Consider the following 24,793-nt stretch of genomic DNA (forward strand, 5'->3'; position numbering starts at 1 on the left):
CACTTCTAATGACATGATAAAAATGGATTAATGTCCTATAATTTATGGTGAATGCATTTGGTCTAGGACTAATGAAGTGTTGGTATATCAACAATTTTCAAAGATGCACTTTATTATAACTCTTGAGGGTGGAGACCTTTGTCTTGTCCCTAGTGCCTGGCACTTAGTAAACCATTGAATGTCAGTTTGAGTGAAATGGGATGTAAGCCATTTTCAAAGTCCAACTTAATCAATCACAGAGCTATCATGATAGGTTTAAAATCTCCAAAGAAACAAATAGCCATTATCTCTAATTGTGTACAGCATTGTTGACATGCATCATAAAGTCCAATGGTAGTACAGCAATGTTCACCTTAAGTGGTTCACACGTGTAGCTGCCCAGGACAAAGATGTGGTCTGCCATAGCTTTTTATTTGACCATAAACAATTGACAGTAAATAAAGGCAACTCTAAGCAGAGTTGGGTAGTTTGTAAATTGTTATTGCATTCCTAGTCTCTCCTTTTCATACTTTTACTGTCCTTTTGGATGACCCCCTAACCCAATCACCCCCTCCCTTCCTCCTTCCCTCCCTCCCTTCATGCCTTCCTTCTTTTCTATGTTTAACAAATAGTTATTGTGCCTGCTAGTAGTAGACTAGCACTCTGCTAGATGCTGATAATACAAAAAGGAATGAAAACATCATGTGTCCCAACTCTCAGGTTTAGTGGAAAAAGGTAATCAAATATACAAATACATGTAAAATTATAATTGTGAAAAGTGTCATGAAGAAGAATTATATTGTGTTATGAGGAGTTGTAGTCAGAGAAATCAGGGAAGGTAGACCTGAGAAGTGCAACTGAGATAAGATCTGAAGGATGGGAGTTATGCAGAGGAACACAAGAGGAAAAGCATATGCAACAACTTTCCCTATCTCTTCCTCCTTGGGCATTCTGGGTCTCACTAAGTCTGGCAGAAGAGAAAGGATCTGACATTGTTTGTACTGTTTGTCAGCATCAAGCCTGTCCTTTCCCTGTCCCATCCACTGGAAATGCGCTCTTCCTCCATCAAGTAGGTAACGCCTCCTGTTTTCTAAGCCTGGCTTTGCTATAAAAACAGGGCTTTCTTATACTTGTTTATTGTATCCTGTCCTGGTACCCAGACACCTAGTGAATTCCTTCTCTCTACACTACTTTCATTCCTCCTTTGCCTCTGCTTTTATGCCCAAGCCTGCATTAAGCCTCTTGAACCCCTACTGGAACTTCTGCTTCTTCCTCTAGCTGTCAGATGTCTAGAAGAGCCCCAACCCTCTTCTCTGACTTGCCAACTGAGCACATAATCTCTCTGTGCCTCCCTTGATTTATCTCATGTATAGTGTCTTAACCATGTTGGTTACTCAGAAAATTTTAGCCTCTACCCCAACTCAAACATCCAAATGCTTAGTTTTTCCAAACACTTGAAAGTTTTACATTTTACTTGAATGAGTTTTGTGTTGCAATTCCCCTTTTCCAAGATTTGAAACTCTTATCCTTGCTTCTTTAGTCTTTCCTTTAGAAGCTTTTGACAGGATGCTAAAAGGTAATGCCTTGTTAATGCTTCTGCTGTGAATGCCAGAGATTCCTTGTAATACTGTTGAGTAGGAAGTGCCAATTTCATGACACTGGGATTAATTTTGGGCTCTAAGGGAACAGGTCTTAGGGGTCACAGGGATTCTCTAGAGATTAGATGGACCTTGAAACTATTTCCAATGAAACTATAATTGTTTTGAGAAATCTGACGATGTATTGGGTTGGTCAAACAGCTCTTTCATTTTTGTTTCTGTAAGATGACTCTAGTAGCACTTAGTTGTCTTTAACTTCATTCAAAACAACTTTGTTAGACTGTATTGTGACAGCTGTAGTATCAGCGTGCATTAAAAAAAAAAAACTTATCAAAATTGGTGATTTTTTACCCTCAGAATGGGAGAAAATATTTGCAAACGAATCAATGGACAAAAGATTAATCTCCAAAATATATAAACAGCTCATGCAGCTCAATATTAAAGAAACAAATAACCCTATCAAAAAATGGGCAGAGGGTCTTCCTTGGTGGTGCAGTGGTTGAGAGTCCCCCTGCCGATGCAGGGGACACGGGTTTGTGCCCCGGTCCGGGAAGATCCCACATGCTGCGGAGCGGCTAGGCCCGTGAGCCATGGCCGCTGAGCCTGCGCGTCCGGAGCCTGTGCTCCGCAACGGGAGGGGCCGCAGCAGTGAGAGGCCCGCGTACTGCACACGCACACAAAAAGTTCCTGAAAAATTAAATAATAGTTTTGAAATTAGCCAAGAATAAGCATGTAGAAAACAAACTATGATTACTAGGGTGGAGGGGGGGAGGGATAAATTGGGAGATTAGGATTGACATATACACGCTACTATATATAAAATAGATAACTAATAAGGACCTGCTGTATAGTACAGGGAACTCTACTCAATACTCTGTAATGGCCTATATGGGAAAAGAATCTAAAGAAGAGTAGATGTACGTATATGTATAACATTCACTTTGCTGTACACATGCAACTAACACAACACTGTAAATCAACTAAACTCCAATAAAAATTTTTAAAAAATTGTCCATTAAAAAAAAGAATTAGTAGAGTGAGCCCTAATGCTGCCCTGTCCCACATACCTTGGCCATATACATAACTAATTAGAAAATGTAAATGTCTTATTTTTCTTTTATTAATTTGATTCAATTATTTTATTAAGTAGTTTACAGAATGTGACACTATGTTATGTACTATTTAGGTACAGTGAATGGAAATATTCCCTGTCTTTTATGGAATTTAAGTATTAATATTTCAAATACCAGCTCAAATATATTTGTAAATGTTACAGGTGAATGATTTAACAGTTTGTTCAAAAATGGTATCACCAAGCCATAATTTAGTTTAGAAAGACTTCCCGATAAAAATGAACATTTGAGCTGGTATTTTTTCACATAAAAAAAAATTTATCCAAGTTAGTCATGGAAATCATTTTAAAAGTCAAAAAAGTAATTGAAAGATATAATAAATAGCATAGCGTTTTCTAGTGATAATTAATAGCTACAAGCACAGCATAATTAAATGTTAGGTTACCTGGTCCAAGTTCTAGGCATACATATGATAGGCATCACATTGAATTGATTATAGGGGTTATTGAGAACGGGCAGATGGTTAGAATAAAGAAGGCATGCAGCCCATTAGAAGGAAGTGAATCCAGCTGGGTAGATTGGCACTGACTGAGCTCAATAGATACTTGATTTTGAAAAAAGACAAATGATGTGGAGCCATAATGAGTATCTTCACAGTTTGAACTATTAGCTTATTAAAGAAATGATCTAAGCAGACAGCATTCAACTAACATTTATTGAACAGCTATTGTATTCCAGACACTGTTTTTTGAATGCTGGATGAATTACAGATACCCTATCATTGCAAAATTTCCAACTTTATAGTAAAGGTAAGATATATACATGAGTCACTGTAATACACAGCAGAAGATAATAATTGGCCATAGAAAGTACACAGTGTTATGCAACTACAAAAGGAAGATGGCTTCCTGGAGAAGGTGATATATGCCAAGGGGGAGCATTAAACACAGAAATCCATTATAATATTTGGAGAACCAAGGTATAGTGATAGTTTAATAAAAAGAGAATCCTGACCACATTATCACTATAGAAATAATAAAAAAAAATTCCAGCAAAATTAACTGATTAACAGAAAGTCATTACTCCTGTGGCCAACAGAATAACAGAGATAATTTTCTCTTTCCTGAAAATATCATTCATAAGTGGCTGTGAATTTAGAAATCTTTGAAAAAAGGAGTTAGAAATCATTAAGAAAACAGGTTTAAAAATTGAAGACTGAGTCAAAGTGTCAACATATATACTATATGAAGCATTCCTAGCATCATGTATGTCCAACATCTTGTTCCATGGTCTTCTCCTGAGTCTAAAAGATTATAGTTAGCGTTTCATAATATCCACTATTTGCCAGGTACTTCATTATATTGTCTCTAATCCTTAAGGCAGCCCTGAGAAGTTGACGCTAGTATCTCCATTTTAAAGAAAAGAAAGGGAGACAAGAATTTGAGTGACTTTCTTGGGATCCCATAGTGAGTATATTGCATAGCAGATGGTCTCCAAAGCCTGTGCTTTTGCCTACTGCAAAATACTGACTAAATGGTGTAACACACAGAACAAGAATATTTAAAATGAGAAATCCATATATTGCATACAATTCTATTGTGTGTGTGTAATGGGTGTATGTATGTATGAATGAATGTATATATTATGTCCATATATATGATCATTCTGAGCAACAATAAATTCTTTTTAAAAACAGTTTAAAGTAAGTAGTGTAATGTAGAAATTAAGAGTATAGGCCATTAAGTGAAGCTATGTTATTTCACCATAAATCACAGCCTGTACCTCAGATCCCTTTTCTGTAAATTAAGGGTAACTTGAAGTCCACCTGAGGCAATGTACAAGGTTGCATGGCACAGTATTTGGCATATATTAAATTTTATTTAAATGTTAGTTATTAGCATTAATAAGTTAATCAGTACTTTTTCTTCTCAAACTTCTTATCCTCTTCTCTCTTTATCCAAAGATTGCTACACATTAAATCTAGAGTCTATAACCCAAAGGCATCAATGGACACTGACATGCTTACCTCATATCCAAAATGTAAGAGGAAACACACACGTCCATTTCAAGGCAGGCTACAGACAGGTTATAACTTAGAGGTATGAGTAGGCCAATGCAATTAAATAAATCAAATCAAATTTAGGATGAGTTGGGATACACAGACACTATTTGGGACAAGCATACAAAGATGTGGAAAAGGCCACAGGGAGCCAAGAAACATTTAGGACATACTAAGTAGGGAAATTCCTCATGGACTGATTATTTGGGCAACTCTTTATATATAATCCAGTAGGACAGGTAAAAGGAGTTTAAATGATAAAATAGCCCATTCTTTACATTCTTAAGTTAGGTAATGCTATAGGCAGGCAGTAATGAGGATTAGTGTTAGGGTAATTGCAGTGAGAGTTGAAAAAGTTGCATCTAAGAGGCATTTTGAGAATAGGACTTGGTTACCGATTGAATTTAGGTGGCGAGAGAGAAGTTCTAGGTGATTCCAAAGTTTGGCTACCATATGATTATGAGAAAGATGAGTGCATTAACCAAAGTGGGGAGGGGAAAAACAGATCTCATTTGTCCACTGACACTGTCTAGTTTAGATTCTGAATTTAGAGTGACAGCATCACATCCACTTATGTCTCTTGAGCCAAAACCAACAAGATGACATTTTTACAGGGATAACTGTAAATTCCTACATTTCAGTTAAGAAAAGCATTCAATTGCACAAGTTCAGGATGTGAGTTATCTCCTTGAGAGTAGTTTTTTCTTGGCCACAGACAAAATTAATTATGCACCAACCATGTGCCCCATTTCTGAAAGAGTGCATGTTGTAGCCATGTTAGGCTGCAACAGAAGTGTAGTCATCTGCCTGAGGCAGATTCCATGGTCCCAACAGATCTATGCTATGAGATCACATTTCCTGTCTCACTCTAGGTACCGTGTTTCTAGAGAGGAGTACTTAGAAAAATTAGAGTGTAACCAGGATGGTAAAGGGTCTGGAAATTATGTCCCGAGGGAAATGGTTAAGGAAGAATCGAACAAATTCAGGGGGAAGTCCCTGCTCTTATCCAAGGCTATCACCCATTTGTATTTTGTATCCTATCCTTGCTTGTCTACTAAAGGATTTTGATTCTGCAATTATCCCTGTCCTTATATCATTAGTTTCTCACTATCTATAAGATTATTTTCATCAGCATATAAATAAGCTGTACTATATTTTATTTTAAACAAAATACAAACCCTCCAGCTCCCTCCTAATTTTCTAGTGTCCCTTCATAACAAAAGTTCTTTAAAGAATTGTATTTTAGTCATTGTCTTCACTTTCTCACATTTTCTCCACAGCATACTTCAGTTTCCTCCTCAGCGCTTCACCCCTGTTATCAAGGTCACCAATAACTTTCATGTTGCTAAGTCCAGTGGTTACTTGTATGCTTTTATTTTACTTAACCTTCCTTTGGGATTTGACTCGAATCTTCCTCCTTAAAATAGGGGTGTGTTGGGGACCCCTGGATTAGAGGATCTAGAGGATCTTTCTAACTCCTTTTATGTATCCTTCCTATGTCTGACCAATCTGATGTTAGTAGGTACGTAGGGCAGATCTTCCCTACCCTACCATATCATGTCAATAGTTTCTCTTATGAACTTTGTGATCACAGAGTGATGTTAAAGGCCACCCTCCCACCCCACCCCCATCCATGTATTATAGAAATCCTATTGGCCTAAGTGAAAAAGCTCATTTGGGATTAGTATGACAGAAGGACCTCAGATCTTCAGCTAATTTCTGATTTCAGGAAATTAGCCTCTTTGCTGAATTTTTAATGTTAGGATACTCCTGAGTTGCTCAAGTGACTTATGAATGGATCATTAATTGTGTTTTTGAATACCCGTGAAATGGTTTGTAATACAATTTTAATGAAGTTAAGTACTTTAATTGAGAATTAAATTGTGCTTAAATTAACATAAACTGTTTGAACATGAACTCAAATGACCTTTATTTATATAGATAATCTTAGGTACATGTGAAATAATTAAGATTATTTGATTTTTTTAGGTTATATGTATCTCAACAAAGGGGCTTAATTATTTCTTTTTTCTCATGTAAAGTGGATAATGTATGAGTTCATTAAATCTCTATATGTTTGCAGTTGACAGCACTAAATCTGGGAAACAACCTTTTGGAAGAAGTTCCAGAAGAGATGAAATACCTTACATCCTTGAAGAAGCTCCATTTATTTGGAAATAAGATTCATAGATTTGCATCTGGAGTATGTGGTGAGTCAAAGACGAGCATAATTATAGTGTCAAACTTAATTTCCTTATATTGAACAATTTGAAAGTAAAGGGAAAAAGGAATTTCACGTTTTAATCTTTTTCGGTTGGAGATATTTACACTTGAAATTAGGGAATTTGGGGAACAACTTTTTTCCCGACTACCATATTATATATTTCTTTACATATAGATCTAAGAAAATAAATAAGCATTAGTGTTAGTAAGTTTTCCCCTTTTCAGAATCAGTGTACATTTAGACTCTCAAATCTGGGCACCCTTTCTCTGGCCCAGAGAGAAAACTAGTTGAAAATCAAATCAAGAAAAGCTCTGCACAGCTCTCCTTGTTCTTTACACTTTTTACACTGTCTCAAACACTAAGTCACAATCTTTGCTCAGGATGTTAAGCGTAAATCAACTTGGGGAGAATTTTAAAGAAAAGATATGAGGTTCAATAAATGGCATTTTTTATTTTTTTCTTTGTGTTTCCGTTAAACTAATAATTTCTCCATTTAATATGACATTTTTCCTATTTAATATGGGTAGAGTATGCTTAAGGACAGAACACATGACAGAGATCCAGATAATTTTTATAGGTTCATTAACTCATGTAAGGCATTTTACTACTTTGTGTCCCCAATAGTAAAATTAGAACTATATAATAGAATTTATAAAGTTCTGTGAACTTTTGAGGCATGGGTGCTATATATTATCATTGTTATCATTGAGCAGCATTTATTAAGGGTATTATTTCATGGGCCCTCAGTTAGAGGTATATAGGAAAGAGCATAGGTAGATTCTGGTACTATCTCTTTAAAGTACTTTAAAATATTAGCTCATGTATCTTGCAGAAATATTTTTCCACAAAAAATGAAACTCAAGTGCATAGTCCCCTAGTACGTCGACTTTGTCTTGAGCTCCCTGCAGAAGCTGGTGACCCAAGAGGACCTGCTCCCCACTAAATACAGCAAGAGAATTCCCCAGCTCCTTCCAGTCTCCGGTGAAGAAGATCAGCAAGTAGCTGTTTCACGCACCAGCGCCCATCTACTTCTTCCACTTCAAGGAGACTCTGGCTCTGGAATAGAGTTGAACACACTCTACGTCCACTTCACCCTCTTCGCCAGGGAGTTGTGGGCCGTGGTGCATTGGGTTGGTTTCCCATGCGGTTTTCCTGTTTGGTGGATGAGTTCGGCTTGTCAGGAAGACCCTTTGGTCGTCATTCATGCATTTCACAAACATTTGTGGGACTACGGTTCTGAGTTTCAAAAACAAAACTAAAACCTTGGGTTCCAGTGCCTTTTATAATAGTTTCTGGTTCCAGTTTGTGGTGAGTTTGGCCCTCTATCCTCAGGTGCCAAGACTTAGCTTTCTAACTGGGATAAATTATGCCTTTTTGATTAAGCTAATCTGAGAGGGTATCAGTTACCAGCAACCCAAAGAGCCTTGGCCAAGGCAAGAAACCAGAAGGAAAACAAAGGTGTACAGAAAAGTGACTAAAAATTATTTTCTAACGGATATCTAAAGTGACTAAAATTGTCTTCTAACAGATGGCTTACAAAATTTGATCCTGCTTAATCTGAACAACAATCAGCTTACATGGATTCCTCAAGAAATCAGCAGGTAATTTTGTTTCTAGTGAGAGCTGGTTACCACTACTCCCCCCCATGCCCCCTCCCCCAAACTGCCATTTCTCCCCATCCTGGTCATTTGAACACGGTATGCTTAGCCTCTAGTCCTTGTGGGATTTATACATAGCAAAGAGTCACCTGAAGGACTGAGGCAAGCTACTGATTTTAAGCAGACGATTCTTTAAACACTTCAGAGAAATGAGAAACAGCATGACTTGGTAGTCTAAGTATAAAAGTGAGGGTTTGAAACAAAGTTCTAAAGTTGATTGTGTTATTGATTTCCTAACTGGGGGGTTCTTGGAGCTTGCTCTGTTACAGAATTGGGAACATTAAACTTTACTGTAAAACATTTTCAGCTTGATGGAAAAGGTAATACGAAAGCAAAGACTTTAAAACCAATATGTCATTTTCATAAAAAAATCACATTTTATTATCATTAACAAAAACAAAAACAAAATGCTATTTTTCCTTATCCTGCACATTTGCACAGATGGGCTGCTGTTACAGTGACTTTCTGGAGCCAGCTGAGGGCCTTGTCCTTCTGCAGGCAAAACACCCTCTTGGGCTTTTCTTCTGACAGATGGAGACAGAACCCTACTCAGGTTTACTTTGGAGACTCTCTTTATTGCCTGTCAAACAGAAACAGATGTATTACAACATAAGAACGTCCAGATTTTTAAAGGATACAAAACTATTAATAGTTCTCAACAAAGGGCTTTGTGCAACACCTAAAGTCTATTCCAATTTACTTGTCTATACCTCTAGCTAATGTATTTTTCCCCAGATAGATTTTTACAGAAAAAGTAATGTTTTAAATCAGAGCAACTAGAAAGAAATTTGAAGCTATCTAATTTATGAAGAAGAGGAATATTTATGGTAATGAAAATGCCAATAGCTGTCTGCTTACTTTTTCACTCATTCAGCTTATCAGCTGATTTATGTGTTGGTCATGTAATGAAAAAAGGACACCTTGGAAGATCTGGTGAACTAGGTTCAGGTCATAACTTTGTGCAACTAGCCTTATGACCTTGGCCAAGTAATTTAACTGTCTTGGACCTTGGTTTTCTCATCTCTAAAGGAAGAATTGTGAGGAAATGAACTTTGAAATTCTTGCAGCTATAACATGTTATGATTTCACAATTTAGTAAGCTTAGCTCTGTTTGGAGAACAAAGTACAATATTGTCTTTCGTTAAATGTATTCTTAACTATTTTAAGTGCTTTTTTATGTTATTGTAAATGGAATTTTGAAAACTTTTCTTTTCAGTTGTTTGTGGCTACAATATAGACATAAAGTAGATTTTTTAATAGTGACTTTGTAGTCTGTGACCCTTCTTTTAGTTCTAGTAGGTTTGTTTGTTTTTTTTTTGCAGTACCTCTCTTTAACATTTTGACTATCTTTTTAATTTTGAAATACTCTCCTCTCATACCTTTAGAAATTCCTTGTTAACCAGGTTCATCTATTTTTCTGCTTATGCCTTCTCTGGGTGTCTTTGGTTTTCGTTTGTTTGTCAGATGTTCATATTTCTCAAGAATCTTTCCATCTGCTTCCTCTCTATCTCCTTCTGCTCTTTTGTAGTTGTTATTCTTTCTGTCAGTCTCATGTATTCACATGGCTTCCACGATAGAGTTCATAGAATCTTCCCCCAAATCTCTTTTACTAGCACTGACTATTGTTGTAAGCAACAGTCCCCCATTTTAAACTGTCTAGAAATGTCACCTCATTATGTTACTAATTTAACTTCAACAGCTTGAGAGCATTATAAATCTTCATTCTTAGCTTTGCAAGAAGACACATCTGCATTTGAATCTTGACATGGTTTTCTGATGTTTAAGTTGGGCAAGTTATTCACTGCCTCTGATCCTTTATTTTCCTCATTTCTGGATTAAGGGTGATAACTCCAGCTTTAGGGTTGTGCTGTAGATTAAATTTAATGCACAAGTACATAGTTGGTGCTCAGTAGTGCTAATATGTTCCTGCTTCTTTATTCAAAACACTAATATTTTCTCAGTTTGCTATGCCTTCCTGTTGCCCTAATTTTACAGGTTCTATTATTCAAGGCCAAGTTCAAAATGTTGTTTCTTCCGAAATGCTTCTGAGGGACCTCAGGTACTATATCTGCAATTACAGACTCAAATCTTAACCCTTTTCTCCTTGTTTGTTGGCATTTTCTATCCTCATTTTATGGCTCTATCTAATATCTCCTTCTAGACAATGATATACATAAAGGCAGAATTTGTGGCTGATCTGTCTTTGCATCTTCCGCAGCAACTAAGTGGTACAGGATGTATAATCTATATCTAAATCTATACCTGTCTATATCCATGTGTGTGTATATGTTCTCCTTTGTCCTCTGGCTTCCTCTTCAGTATAGCTACTGTATATGTACAAAGAATAAAGATAGAATTTTTTTTCTTAAATATAAGTTTTGATTAGATAAAATTTTAACTTTTAACATAAACCATCTGATTATAAAAATCTTTAAAAGTTAAATTACAACAAAGTTTTTTTATGCTCAAATGATTCATAGTAGTTGTGAACACTTGACTGAAGAAAAGCTCAGGTGAGCTACAAAAAATATGAATTGATACATGGCTCTGATAAGTGGGGTCTGTACAATGGACTTTCTTATTCTTGTGAATTTCATTCATACACTTTGTTTATTTTTTAGATTAAAAAGCCTTACATATCTGAGTATAAATCATAACCAGCTAGCCAGCATTCCTAGAGAACTTTGTTTCCTTGAGAATCTTTCTGAACTTCAGCTTAACTACAATCAGCTCATTTGTATACCCAAAGAGATTAATTTCTTGAAGAAGCTCCAGAAGCTTCTTCTGGTCAGGAACAACATTGAATCTTTGCCAGAGGTAAGCAAAAGATGGAACCAAATTTTCTTTTGTTGGTGAAGAACTCATTACACCATGATAAGGAGCAGTTGTAGAATATATTTGGGCATCTGAGTACAAGAGGTCATTTGCTTTCCCTCTGATTAGGTATAATCAGTTCCCAAATCCCTATGGCAAAGGAAGGTTATAACTTGGATTTTTTCACAAAGCTAGGGATGCCAGATTTAGTAAATAAAAATACAGAATGCTTAAATCTGAATTTCAGATTACCGATGAAGAATTTCTTTTAGTATAAGTATGTTCCAAATATTGCATGGGACATACTTATATGTGTTAAAAATCTTATTTTTTTGCTGAAACTTAAATTTAAGTGAGTGTCCTGTATTTTATCTGGCAACTCTATATACAGCACAAAATATTCGTACTTTTTGGTTTTCAAGTATGTGCTAGATATCTTCCATTTTTTCTTTACATCCACTCTCCATCCTTTTCCAACCTGCTCTGTGCCTGGGAGACTGACCCGTATGGGCATCAATGAACTCCTCTGTCCTCAGGCTTCCTCTAGGATATGGCCAATGAGGGGCAATAGCAGGAGGTGAAAGGGCAGGGGGATATTGAGTACCATATAGTTTTCCCCTGGTGTTCTCTCTAATAGGGTGCTGTGAGTTGCCTGCATGCTTTTCTGGAGGGTCATAGCAAATGTCAGGTGATCCTCTATGGACATTATTACATTCCCTTGACTCTTTAGGCCTGTGGTATTAAAGAACTCCCTGCTGTTGCTAGCTTTTGGGAACCTTGTGGTTTTAGGGAACTACCTTTCTTGGTTTAGGGAACCTCGTTGATTTCCCTGAACCCTGTCAAACTTTTATAAATAGTGGCTTTATTAAACTCTCCTCAAATTTCCCAGTTTAAGAGTACCGTTTCCTGTTAAGAACTTGTCAATGGGTTTATCTTCCTTACTTATGCAAATTAGAATTAATTTGATAGGAGGAAATACATGTCATACAGTAACTTGAGGAATAAAAAAAGCAGATTAATTCCTACTGTTTCACTTTTCTCTCAAGAAGATATTCCCTTGGGACTTCTCTGGTGGTCCAGTGGTTAAGAATCCACCTTACAATGCAGGGGATGCGGGTTTGATCCCTGGTCGGGGAACTAAGATCCCACATGTTGTGGGGCAATTAAGCCTGTGTGCTGCAACTACTGAGCCCACGCGTCACAACTAGAGAGCCCGCCTGCTGCAACTACTGAGCCCACGTGCTCTGGAGACTGTGTGCCACAACTAGAGAGAAGCTCGTGTGCTGCAATGAAGAGCCTGCGCTGCAACTAAGACCCGATGCAGCCAAATAAATAATAAATGAATAATTGTTTAAAAAAAGAATATATTCCCTTTAAAAGTTCTGTGCACCCTCTAATGTGATATGTAAAAATATACCAAGGTATAGGCTATAAATAAGTATATTTCAAAAATTTTATTGTTATATTCCTTAAAAATTTGATTTACTATAAACAAGTAAGAAAATGTCTTGGAATTACAGATTAAACCTATTAAAAGCATGTCTCCCTCATTTGAGGGAAAAGCAATAACAGCAGCAATAGGATCATCATGAAGCATTACATTACTTAGTGTTCATAACAACTTTATAATGTATCTCTTATTATGCCCATTTTAGAATAAAGATCAAAGAGGTTATGTGACTTGAACATAGTTTGCAAAAGTCAGAAAAAGAGCTCAGATCCATGTCTGTCTAACTTAAAAGTCCGTATTTCAAATCAATAGTCTTACCACAATTTTATAAACCCAAGACATTTAGACTTTAAAAAATTTGAATGCTAGTAAGTCCTGTCCTGAATTATCATGTAAAGAATGCCTATAATCGTTTATGTCCTTGTACATTTAATATGTTTCAGTCTATCATTGTTCTTTTTGGTCTGAATTATAAATGATAAGACATTACAGAAAATACTCATTTGTTTTATTACTAAACATATTATGAATCATTTTCTGGTACATTATAAATTATGTGTATGTCTGCACACATCCATGTGAAGGTATATGCCCATCCAGTCACATCGGGCATGTGGCTAGACTAACAGATTTCCCTTATAAGGAAAATGTTGTGTTAGCACAATGCCACACAAAAGGTAGATGTGAAATAAATACCAGTGGAATTGTTGATAGATATAGCTCTCTAAGATTACGTCTGTGTTCTGTCTCCCAAAGGTTCTTTCTGTTTTAATGATAGAAATGCCTACTAAGTGCTCACTTTGTATTAAGCCCTTTAGTAAGCACTTTTGATTAGTAATTTATTTAATGCATTCAGCATCCATATTGAAGATAGTGGCTTCCATTAACATTTCCATGTTACAAATGGAGAAACTAAAGTACAAAGATTAAGAAATTTGCCTATAGATATATAGTAAGTGTTGGAGGTGAATTTGAACCTACAGATATTTACTACAAATAGTCTAGTTCTTGGTCACCATGTATGTTGCCCTGGAGTGGTCAGAGGAAATGGAGAATTGAAAGAATCTGGTGATTCAGACCTAGTGATCTCCCTGGAGAGATATACTGAAGAATTGACCAGGTAATTAGGAAAGGTGGTCAACTTCATCAAGTTTAAACTTACAAGAAATGTTTGTGATTCTACATATTAGACTTTTAAAAAGCTCTCTCCCTCTTTTGTTTCCTGACACAGGAACTTTGTGATCTTTTCAACCTAAGAATCCTAGACATAGCTGGAAATGTTATTCGGATATTTCCACCAGGAGTAAGTAGAGTCAACTTGAAATATAATTGAAAAATAATTTTGTTTATGCTATTGGGAATAGGAAAAATAGGCAGCCAGTAAAACCTATAGTAATTGGAACCTTGAATTATACAGATAACTCAAAGATTTGCTTTGTTCTGGAATTTCAAGACCTGTTCTTTCCCATTCCTTCCTTTGTGTTCTGCTTGTGTTCTTCCTTTGTGCCTGCTGAACTTGTTTGAACTGAGTGAACTCTGATTGTTATCATAAATATTTTAATATACTAGCTATGGTTAGTGTTTTTTTAAATCATATACTGTTTTTGGTCACCTCAGACTTTTTGAAAATATTACGTTCCAGAGCGTATTTTTATCCCTTGCAATTAATCCAAAACAGACACTACTATTAGTTGTTTTTAAGCCATAAACAGTGAAAAATGCACTTTTTTTCATTTGGAGATGAATTTTGACTTTGCTTTATTTCAAATAACTGAGAAGCAGTTGGTCTTAGCAACTTTTAACTTCTGGGAAAGAAAAGGCAGTTTTTCATGTTGGCATGAGCATGTTTCCACTGCAAGGTAATAATTAGAAGCCCATCAATCCACAAGGTATTCAATAAATAGTTGTCAGTCCATTAATTACTTTTTCTGATTGATCAACACAAAATTGAGATTTCAGTCCTTTTTACCCACTGAGCAATATTTTACACTGAAGATGACTCAAATAGGAAAAATGAGTGTAATTTCTGTGTTTTAGAAAAAATGTAGAGTTTTTTTTGTGGTAAATTATACATAACATAAAGTTTACCATTTTAACCATTTTTAAGTGTACAGATCTGTGGCACTATGTATATTCATGTTGTTGCATAACCATCATCACCACCTGTCTCCAGAAGTTTTCTATCTTTTCAACTGAAACTGGACCTATTAAACACTATAACTTCCCATGCCTCCCTCCCTCTAACACCTGGCAACCACCATTCTACTTCTTGTCTCTAAGAATTTGAGCACTCTAGGAATCTCATATGAATAGGATCATACAATATTTGTCCTTTTGTGACTGGCATATTTCACATAGTATAATGCCTTCAAAATCTGTATATGTTATAGTCTGTGTCAGATTTCCCTCTTTTTATGGCTGAATAATATTCCATTGTATGTATATGCCACATTTTGTATATTCATTCATCTGCCCATGGACAATTGGGTTGCTTCCTCCTTTTGGCTATTGAGAATAATGCTGCTGTGAACATGGGGTACAAATATCTGTTCAAGTCCCTACTTTCACTTCTTTTGGGTATATACCCAGCAGTGGAATTGCTGAGTCATATGGTAATTCCATGTTTTAGTTTTTTTTAAGGAATTGCCAAACTGTTTTCCAAAAGTACAGTTTTGAATGTTTAATAAGCACTGGATGTTGTTAATGTTGACCTGGTAAATGATGCAAGATTTTTTTCATCCTGCTACAAGATATTATTCATGTCTTAGTTCTCTTTTTCTGCCCTATGATGCCTTCTCTGATTGCCAAAGCAGCCTTCTGATGCTAATTCTTCTCTGGTACCATTATAATTTGTACATACCACAAAGTAGAGTAATTCTTTTTAAGTCTGTCTTCCCATTAGACTGTAATCTTACAGAGGAAAGGAGTACTCTTTTTAACCTTTATACCTGCAGTGTCTTAAATTTCAATTGAATAAATGTTAAACAAATAAATAAAAATAATGTTCTTAAACTACATTCAGTATTTGCCTTCGTAGTGTCGTGAATTCACAGTTTCTTCTACAGTGATTCTGTACTTACAATTTTGATAAAACACCATTATTTAGATCCCATTAATTGAGAGTAATTTTGGCAGAATCTGAGTTAGTATCACCTTTGTAACATCTATTTCAGAATTTTCTGAAAACTCTGAAGTAAGATATTCTGTGAATTCATCTGAGCTTTGGTCCAACTGGTTCAAGTTAATAAAATTTCCACATTTTATTAGATGGGACAACTAATGGGGAAATGATGAACACAGAGGATAAATGACTGACTCTAGGTTATGCCATGATTATCAGTGAAAGAGAGTAAGTTTCAAAATAATGGTAGTACACTTTAAAAACAATTAGACCATCCTTTTCAGGAAGCAACATAGTATAGAAATGAAGAACATGGACTTTGGGGTCATATACACATGAGTTTAAAGTTCTAATTTTCTATTTACTAACTTTGTAATCTCTAACAAGTGGCTTAACTTCTCTGAGTTGCTGTTTTATTTGTCAAATGGGTATATTAATACCACTAACTTTAGGAAGGTTGTTAAGTTACATAATGATTTAAAGCATTTTGTACACAGTCGGCATTCAAGGAATGGAAGCTCTAATGATTATATGTTGTATGTACAATATATACCAATAGTGAAATACTACTAATATGTATAATTATAGTGATCATCCACTGTCTACTAGCATTAATAGGAAGAATTAACCTTGTGAGGTGCATGTTCTAAAAACTTATTTTTATTATAAAATTTTTCAAACATACATAAAATCAGAGAGAAAAGCAAAAGGCAATTCCATATACCTATTGCCCTGAAGTGTAGTATTAACCCAAAGATTTGAAAATGTGCTCTGTAGAAGTTTCTTTAAGTGGCTTATTGTTTACAGCTATTGCTTTTTCTTTTTCTTTTTCTTTTTTTAAATAGGGCTTTATTTAAGTCTGTTGCTATTTTATGACCTGAAACTTGGTGTGCTATTTGGAAAATGCAGTTGTTTCACAGAAGTTTAGTTTTTATTCATTATTTATTCATAATAAATATAATTTTATTCATTATTTATTTAGTTATTATTCATATGGCTTTTAAATATTTGAAACTGAATTTTCACCAGGATTTTTGTATAAGAGTATACATTAAATGGAGATCTGCAGTAAGACAATGGGACTGTTATAATTATTTGTTCATATGTGTTGAATAAAAAGAATTTCTAGATTATTAAGAAAAATGCCATCATGATCAGATAGTGAGTTAGCTGTATTAGAAGTGCATTGGTCCTTTTATTACCATGTAGTCAGATCTAGTACATTGAGACTTTAATTTCTTTCCTTATCTCTTTTTTTCTCTTCTTGATTTAAACTTAAAATTTTTTTGAAAGTTGTACAAATTATACATTCTTCTTAAAGTTTCAAACAACAAAGAAATACAGAATAATAATAAAAGTATCCATTCCAGGATGTCTACATGTGTGTTCTTTAGAAAAGTCTGTTAAAGCATATATATATATTTTAAAGAATTTTAAGGGAGTTTATTGCCAGAAAGTGCCAGCGTCTGAAAAGAGAACCATAAATGCTCCTAAGCAAAGGTAATCACCATCCTTTCAAAATATGCCAACAGGCAGAGAGGTGCCAAAGCAATGTAGTTCCAGAAAGGGAGTCTTCCTCCTGCTTCCTTGAGGTGTGGCAGGAAGGTCCTCAAAATCAGGCTGTCCCCTAAGGACTTCATTCTAATACAGAGCAGGAAGTCACTTCACCTCTCCATGGCCCTTCTCCTTCTTTATCTTTCAAATGGAAGATCTTTTGGTGATAATGATATTGTTTATCCTTTCCTGTGTATTGTGAGCTTGTTGGGATGATCACATTCATCATTTAGCTGGACCATTTACCATTTGCTGGACCATGAGGAGCCACATTTGAAACCCACCAAGAGGAATTCACAGCCCATGGAGATCTTAAACTCAGAGCACAATTCAGAAACTGGACATGATTTTGGTGTCTTTCTTTGAGAAGAGGATGATACATTTTCAGTTGGGCATAGGTATTTGAATGAGATTAGATGTGCCATTTTTGGAATTAGATATATGGAAAAAAGAAAGTGTGTGGATGTGGGCACTGAAGAAGGTGGTTAATAATGAATAATACGTTTTTCACGTTATGGTATGTCTGGATTGGTTTCATGATACTTAATTTCCCAGTATAAATTTTCTTATTTATTTATTTATTTATGGCTGTGTTGGGTCTTAGTTGTGGCACACGGGATCTTTCGTTGTGGCACACGGGATCTTTCGTTGTGACACATGGGATCTTTCATTGCAGCACACAGGCTCCTCTCTAGTTGTGGTGCGTGGGCTTCTCTCCAGTTGTGGAATGTGGGCTTCTCTCTAGTTATAGTGTGCAGGCTCTCTAGTTGTAGTGTGCAGGCACCAGAGCACATGGGCCCTGTAGTAGCAGCACGTGGGCTCTCTAGCTGTGGCATGCAGACTCAGTAGTTGTGGCACTCAGTCTTAGTTCCCCGACCAGGAACTGAACCCGTGTCCCCTGTATTGGATGGCAGATTCTCAACCACTGGACCACCAAGGAAGTCCCTGAATTTTCTTTTTAAAGAAGTACCATCCAAGTATGTAAAAGGTGTCATTGGTAGTAGAAAGATCAGTAGAGAGAAAACAAAACTCTGGGGCTGATTTCTTGATTTGATATACCATTGCACAATTTGAGGAAATTTTCAGTGCCTCAGATAAAATTATTTGATATCCAATTCCTATCTAAGACATGTCAAACTTATTCATTTTAATAGTTTGCAAAGTGTCCTGTGCTTCTTGGATGAATAGGGATTGTTAAGATTTTTTTTAAAATAAATTTTTTTTTCTCCCATTTAGTTCTCTTGTCTTCAAATAACCTGTGTAAATAACATTTTTCTGATCATAGAAGTAATTAATTCATTGTAGAAAATCCAGAAAATAAACAAGGATAGAAAGAGCCAAATATAAGGTAGCTTTAGGTTTGTCTCCCAAAGAGTATTTATTGCTGGTTTTTTTCCCTCAAGTATCTTATTTTTATATGTGCACTTAAAAAATTGAAAGCATATTTCATAAGAAATATGTATCTTGTTTTTTCTTTTAACATTATATATTGAGCACTTTCCTTAAATGAAAGTTCTTAAAATATGTGACTTTTAATGACTGGGTGCCCTTTTACCTTTTCTAATCATATGTTCACTTTTTCTTACATTTTTTATTATATTGATGGAATTGGATGTGGATTTTGAATGAACAAGCCTTTGAGGAAAAGGATGATCTGAAACAAAATGTCTTTTATTTGTATCTCTTTTCGGGGGAGTAACAATTTTGAGACATGGCCTTTGATGGATAGTGAACCATAAGGAAACATTGCCAGTTGCTCAGATAGGGGGAAATAGTGATGCTTGGTTTACGAGTTTCCTAGTTCTGCTGTGATGAAGTACCACGAACTGGGCATTAAAATAACATGTCTTTGTTTTCTTATAAGAACACCAGCCCTAGGATTAGGGCCCACCCTAATCTAGTATACTCTCATTTTAACAAATTACATCTGTAAAACCTCTTTCTAAATAAGGTCACGTTCTGAAGTTCTAGGTGGACATACATTTTGGGGGTATGTCTCATTATATTTGGGTAGAACAACTCATTATATCTGGGTAAAACAATGAGTTTTAGTATTCTATCTAGCACCTGTATGTGTGAGAGATATAACTCTCCTAAGTGAGGCTTATATGACAATTCAGTTCAACCAAGCTAAACTCTCTTCTGTGATTTGGTCATGAAGATTTGAAGAATTTCTATCCTCAGGAATTTCTGGGGAGACAAGTAAACAAATATGAATGTTGTCCTGTAAGAACTTTGGATTTCATGTTTGAAGTGGGCCTTAGAGAGATCATAAGAAAAATATAAAGACAGAAATTTAAAAGTAGAAAAATTAAAGAAAGTGGCATTAATTATCTTGGAAAGAGAAGGGAGGTAGGTAGGTGCTAATTTCATTGTTGAGTTCATTATATGAAGGGAGACAGCAACCAGCTGCCTTAATAACTTTTTTTTTTTAACTTTTAATGATGGAGGAAAAAAAACCCACACTGTGATTTGCTGCAGAAGGGCTTTGGATTAAGATATTATAGAGGGATTTCTAGGAGGAAAGGTTACCAACCTCTTTCTAGATTCTAAAAGAAAGAATAGAAAACTCAGTCTGAAGTAGTTATGATTCAGCCATTTCAACAGGGAGAAAAGTAAGTCACTGAGTTTTTTAGTTACCTTGAAGCAATTTTATATATATATATATATTTATCTTTAAGAAAGATTTTTCTCTGGCTTCTGTTTCCCTCAGGAGACTGGTTATTTCTCAAACTGCAGTCATTTGAAAAAAAGTTGACCTGACAAAAGTGAGAAAAAGTTTTAATGGTCATCATCAGGTGGTATATGATGTTTATTTTTGATGTGAAGTATAGAACAAAATATTATAACAGACAAAACAGACTTTAAAATAAAGACTATTACAAGAGACAAAGAAGGACACTACATAATGATCAAGGGATCAATCCAAGAAGAAGATATAACAATTGTAAATATTTATGCACCCAATATAGGAGCATCTCAATATATAAGGCAAATACTAACAGCCATAAAATGGGAAATCAACAGCAACACAATCATAGTAGGGGAGTTTAACACCCCACTTTCACCAGTGGACAGATCATCCAAAATGAAAATAAATAAGAAAGCACAAGCTTTAAATGACACATTAAACAAGATGCACTTACTCGATATTTATAGGACATTCCATACAAAAACAACAGAATACACTTTCTTCTCAATTGCTCATGGAACATTCTCCAGGATAGATCATATCTTGGGTCACAAATCAAGCATTGGTAAATTTAAGAAAGTTGAAATCATTATCAACTATCTTTTCTGACCACAAGGCTATGAGACTACATATCAATTACAGGAAAAAACTGTAAAAAATACAAGCACATGTAGTCTAAACAATACATTACTAAATAAGCAAGAGCTCACTGAAGAAATCAAAGAAGAAATCAAAAAATACCTAAAAACAAATGACAATGAAAATACAACAACCCAAAACCCATGGGATGGAGCAAAAGAAGTTCTAAGGGAGAATTTTATAGCAATACAATCCTACTTCAAGAAACATGAAACATCTGAAATAAACAACCTAACCTCACACTTAAAGCAGTTAGAGAAAGAAGAACAAAAACCCCCCAAAGTTAGGAGAAGGAAAGAAATCATTATGATCAGATCAGATATAAATGAAAAAGAAATGAAGGAAGTGATAGCAACAATCAATAAAACTAAAAGCTGGTTCTTTGAGAAGACAAACAAAATTGATAAACCATTAGCTAGCCTCATCAAGAAATAAAGAGAGAAGACTAAAATCAATAGGATTAGAAACGAAAAAGGAGAAGTAACAACTGACACGGCAGAAATACAAAGGATCATGAGAGATTACTGCAAGCAACTCTATGCCAATAAAATGGACAACCTGGAACAAATGGACAAATTCTTAGAAAAGCACAACCTCCCAAGACTGAATCAGGAAGAAATAGAAAATATAAACAGACCAATCACAAGCACTGATATTGAAACTGTGATTAGAAATCTTTCAGCAAACAAAAGCCCAGGACCAGATGGCTTCACAGGTGAATTCTATCAAACATTTAGAGAAGAGTTAACACCTATTCTTCTCAAACTCTTCCAAAATATAGCAGAGGGAGGAACACATCCAAACTCATTCTATGAGGCCACCATCACCCTGATACCAAAACCAGACAAAGATGTCACAAAAAAAGAACACTACAGGCCCATATCACTGATGAACATAGATGCAAAAATCCTCAACAAAATACTAGCAAACAGAATCCAGCAGCACATTAAAACTATCATACACCATGATCAAGTGGGGTTTATCCCAGGAATGCAAGGATTCTTCAATATATGCAAATCAATCAGTGTGATAAACTATATTAAAAAATTGAAGAATAAAAACCATATGATAATTTCAGTAGATGCAGAAAAAGCTTTTGACAAAATTCAACACCAATTTATGATAAAAAAAAATCTCCAGAAAGTAGGCATAGAGGGAACTTACTTCAACATTATAAAGGCCATATATGACAAACCCACAGCCAACATCATTCTCAATGGTGAAAAACTGAAACCATTTCCACTAAGATCAGGAACAAGATAAGGTTGCCCACTCTCACCACTATTATTCAACATAGTTTCGGAAGTTTTAGCCACAGCAACCAGAGATGAAAAAGAAATTAAAGGAATCCAAATCGGAAAAGAGAAGTAAAACTGTCACTGTTTGCAGATGACATGATACTATATAGAGAGAATCCTAAAGATGCTAGCAAAAAAACTACCAAAGCTAATCAATGAATTTGGTAAGATAGTAGGATACAAAACTAATGCAAAGAAATCTCTTGCATTCCTATACACTAATGATGAAAAATCTGAAAGAGAAATTAAGGAAGCACTCACTTGTACCATTGCAACAAAAAGAATAAAATAACGAGGAATAAACTGACCTAAGGAGACAAAAGACCTGTATGCAGAAAACTATAAGACACTGATGAAAGAAATCAAAGGTGATACAAACAGATGGAGAGATATACCATGTTCTTGGATTGGAAGAATCAAAATTATGAAAGTGACTATAATACCCAAAGCAATCTACAGATTCAATGCAATCCCTATCAAACTACCAATGGCATTTTTCACAGAACTAGAACAAAAAGTTTCACAATTTGTATGGAAACACAAAAGACCCTGAATAGCCAAAGAAATCTTGAGAAAGAAAAACAGAGCTGGAAGAATAAGGTTCCCGGACTTCAGACTATACTACAAAGCTACAGTAATCAAGACAGTATAGTGCTGGCACAAAAACATAAATATAGATCAATGGAACAGGATAGAAAGCCCAGAGATAAACCCACACACATATGGTCACCTTATCTTTGATAAAGGAGACAAAAATATACAATAGAGAAAAGATAGCCTTTTCAATAAGTGGTTCTGGGAAAACTGGACAGCTACATGTAAAAGAATGAAATTAGAACATTCCCTAACACCATACAGAAAAAATAAACTCAAAATGGATTAAAGACCTAAATGTAAGGCCAGACACCATAAAACTCTTAGAGAAAAATATAGGCAGAAAACTGTATAACATAAATCACAGCAAGATCCTTTTTGACCCACCTCCTAGAGAAATGGAAATAAAAACAAAAATAAACAAATGAGACTTAATGAATCTTCAAAGCTTTTGCACAGTAAAGGATGCCATAGAGAAGAGAAAAAGGCAACCCTCGAATGGGAGAAAATATTTGCAAATGAAGCAACTGACAAAGGATTAATCTCCATAATATACAAGCAGCACATGCAGCTTAATATCAAAAAAACCAAACAACCCAATCCAAAAATGGGCAGAAGACCTAAATTGACATTTCTCCAAAGAAGATATACAGATTGCCATCAAACACATGAAAGGATGCTCAACATCACTAATCATTAGAGAAATGCAAATCAAAACTACAATGAGGTATCACTTCCCACTGGTCCGAATGGCCATCATGAAAAAAATCTACAAACAATAAGTGCTGTAGAGGGTGTAGAGAAAAGGGAACCCTCTTGCACGGTTGGTGGGAATGTCAATTCATACAGCCACTATGGAGAACAGTATGGAGGTTCCTTAAAAAACTAAAAAATAGAACTACCATATGACCCAGCAATCCCACTACTGGGTATATATCCTGAGAAAACCATAATTCAAAAAGAGTCATGTACCATAGTGTTCATTGCAGCACTATTTACAATAGCTAGGACATGGAAGCAGGCTAAGTGCCCATCGACAGATGAATGGATAAAGAAGATGTGGCACATACATACAATGGAATATTACTCAGCCATAAAAAGAAATGAAATTGAGTTATGTGTAGTGATGTGGATGGACCTAGAGTCTGTCATACAGTGTGAAGTAAGTCAAAAAGAGAAAAACAAATATCGTATATTAACGCAAATATGTGGGATCTAGAAAAATGGTACAGATGAACTGGTTTGCAAGGCAGAAATAGAGACACAGATGTAGAGAACAAATGTATGGACACCAAGGGGGGAAGGGGGAGGGTGGGATGAACTGGGAGATTGGGACTAACATATGTGCACTAATATGTATAAAATAGATAGCTAATGAAAACCTGCTGTATAGCACAGGGAATTCTACTTCACTTCGCTGTGCAGTAGGAACTAACACAACATTGTAAAACAACTATACCCCCCCCCAAAAAAAAATCTCTGGAGTGCTTGTTAAAACCGAGACTTCTGGGCCCTACCCCTAGAGTTTCTGATTCAGTAGTTTGGAGAGTCCAGGAATTTTCATTTCCATTAATTTCTTAGGTGATCCTATTGCTTTAAGCCTGTGGACCACACTTGGAGAGCCACTGGTCTGACGTATAGAGCTGTGGTAGTGCTTGGACTTGCACTCAAGATTTTTGCTGCAAGCCCATATTAGAAGCCCTCCTCTGAGAGAAAATAAATGCTGAGGAATCTATTTTTTGTCTCAGGAGTGACAGGCAGGGGCAATCCCTGTTATGTTACACAAATAAATAAGACATTTCTTTCATCTCAGTGAGTATTTGGGTTCTGAAGATTTCCCTGTGTCCTTGACTAAAATGATACTCAAGGAACTATAGAATTCTTGTGTACTCTGGAAAGTACTTTACATAGAAACTAGGATTTTGGTATGTGAGCACAAGGAATGCCTATAAAGTTGGAAGCTGAATCCTCTTCAGCCACTCTGGATGTAGTTGGTGCATATATGCCATTACATAACCTCTTAAATATGTATTCATCAAT

At 35.6% G+C, this 24,793-nt stretch overlaps 1 protein-coding gene across 2 annotated transcripts in view; it reads left to right on the forward strand.

Annotated features, from left to right (window-relative positions):
* The window catches only part of LRRC69 (leucine rich repeat containing 69), a 92,032-nt gene that overhangs the window by 6,634 nt on the left and 60,605 nt on the right, over positions 1-24,793 (forward strand). Inside the window, exons 2-5 of one of the 2 annotated variants that reach the window (XM_060127963.1) lie at positions 6,793-6,919; positions 8,462-8,534; positions 11,213-11,408; positions 14,087-14,158. The exons of the other annotated variant lie outside the window; for it this stretch is intronic. Coding sequence (XP_059983946.1) covers positions 6,793-6,919; positions 8,462-8,534; positions 11,213-11,408; positions 14,087-14,158 — 468 coding nt within the window. The remainder of the gene's footprint in view (positions 1-6,792; positions 6,920-8,461; positions 8,535-11,212; positions 11,409-14,086; positions 14,159-24,793) is intronic. 2 annotated transcript variants of the gene reach the window in all.

This window comes from Lagenorhynchus albirostris, chromosome 17, assembly GCF_949774975.1.
Source record: "Lagenorhynchus albirostris chromosome 17, mLagAlb1.1, whole genome shotgun sequence".
NCBI lineage: Eukaryota > Metazoa > Chordata > Mammalia > Artiodactyla > Delphinidae > Lagenorhynchus > Lagenorhynchus albirostris.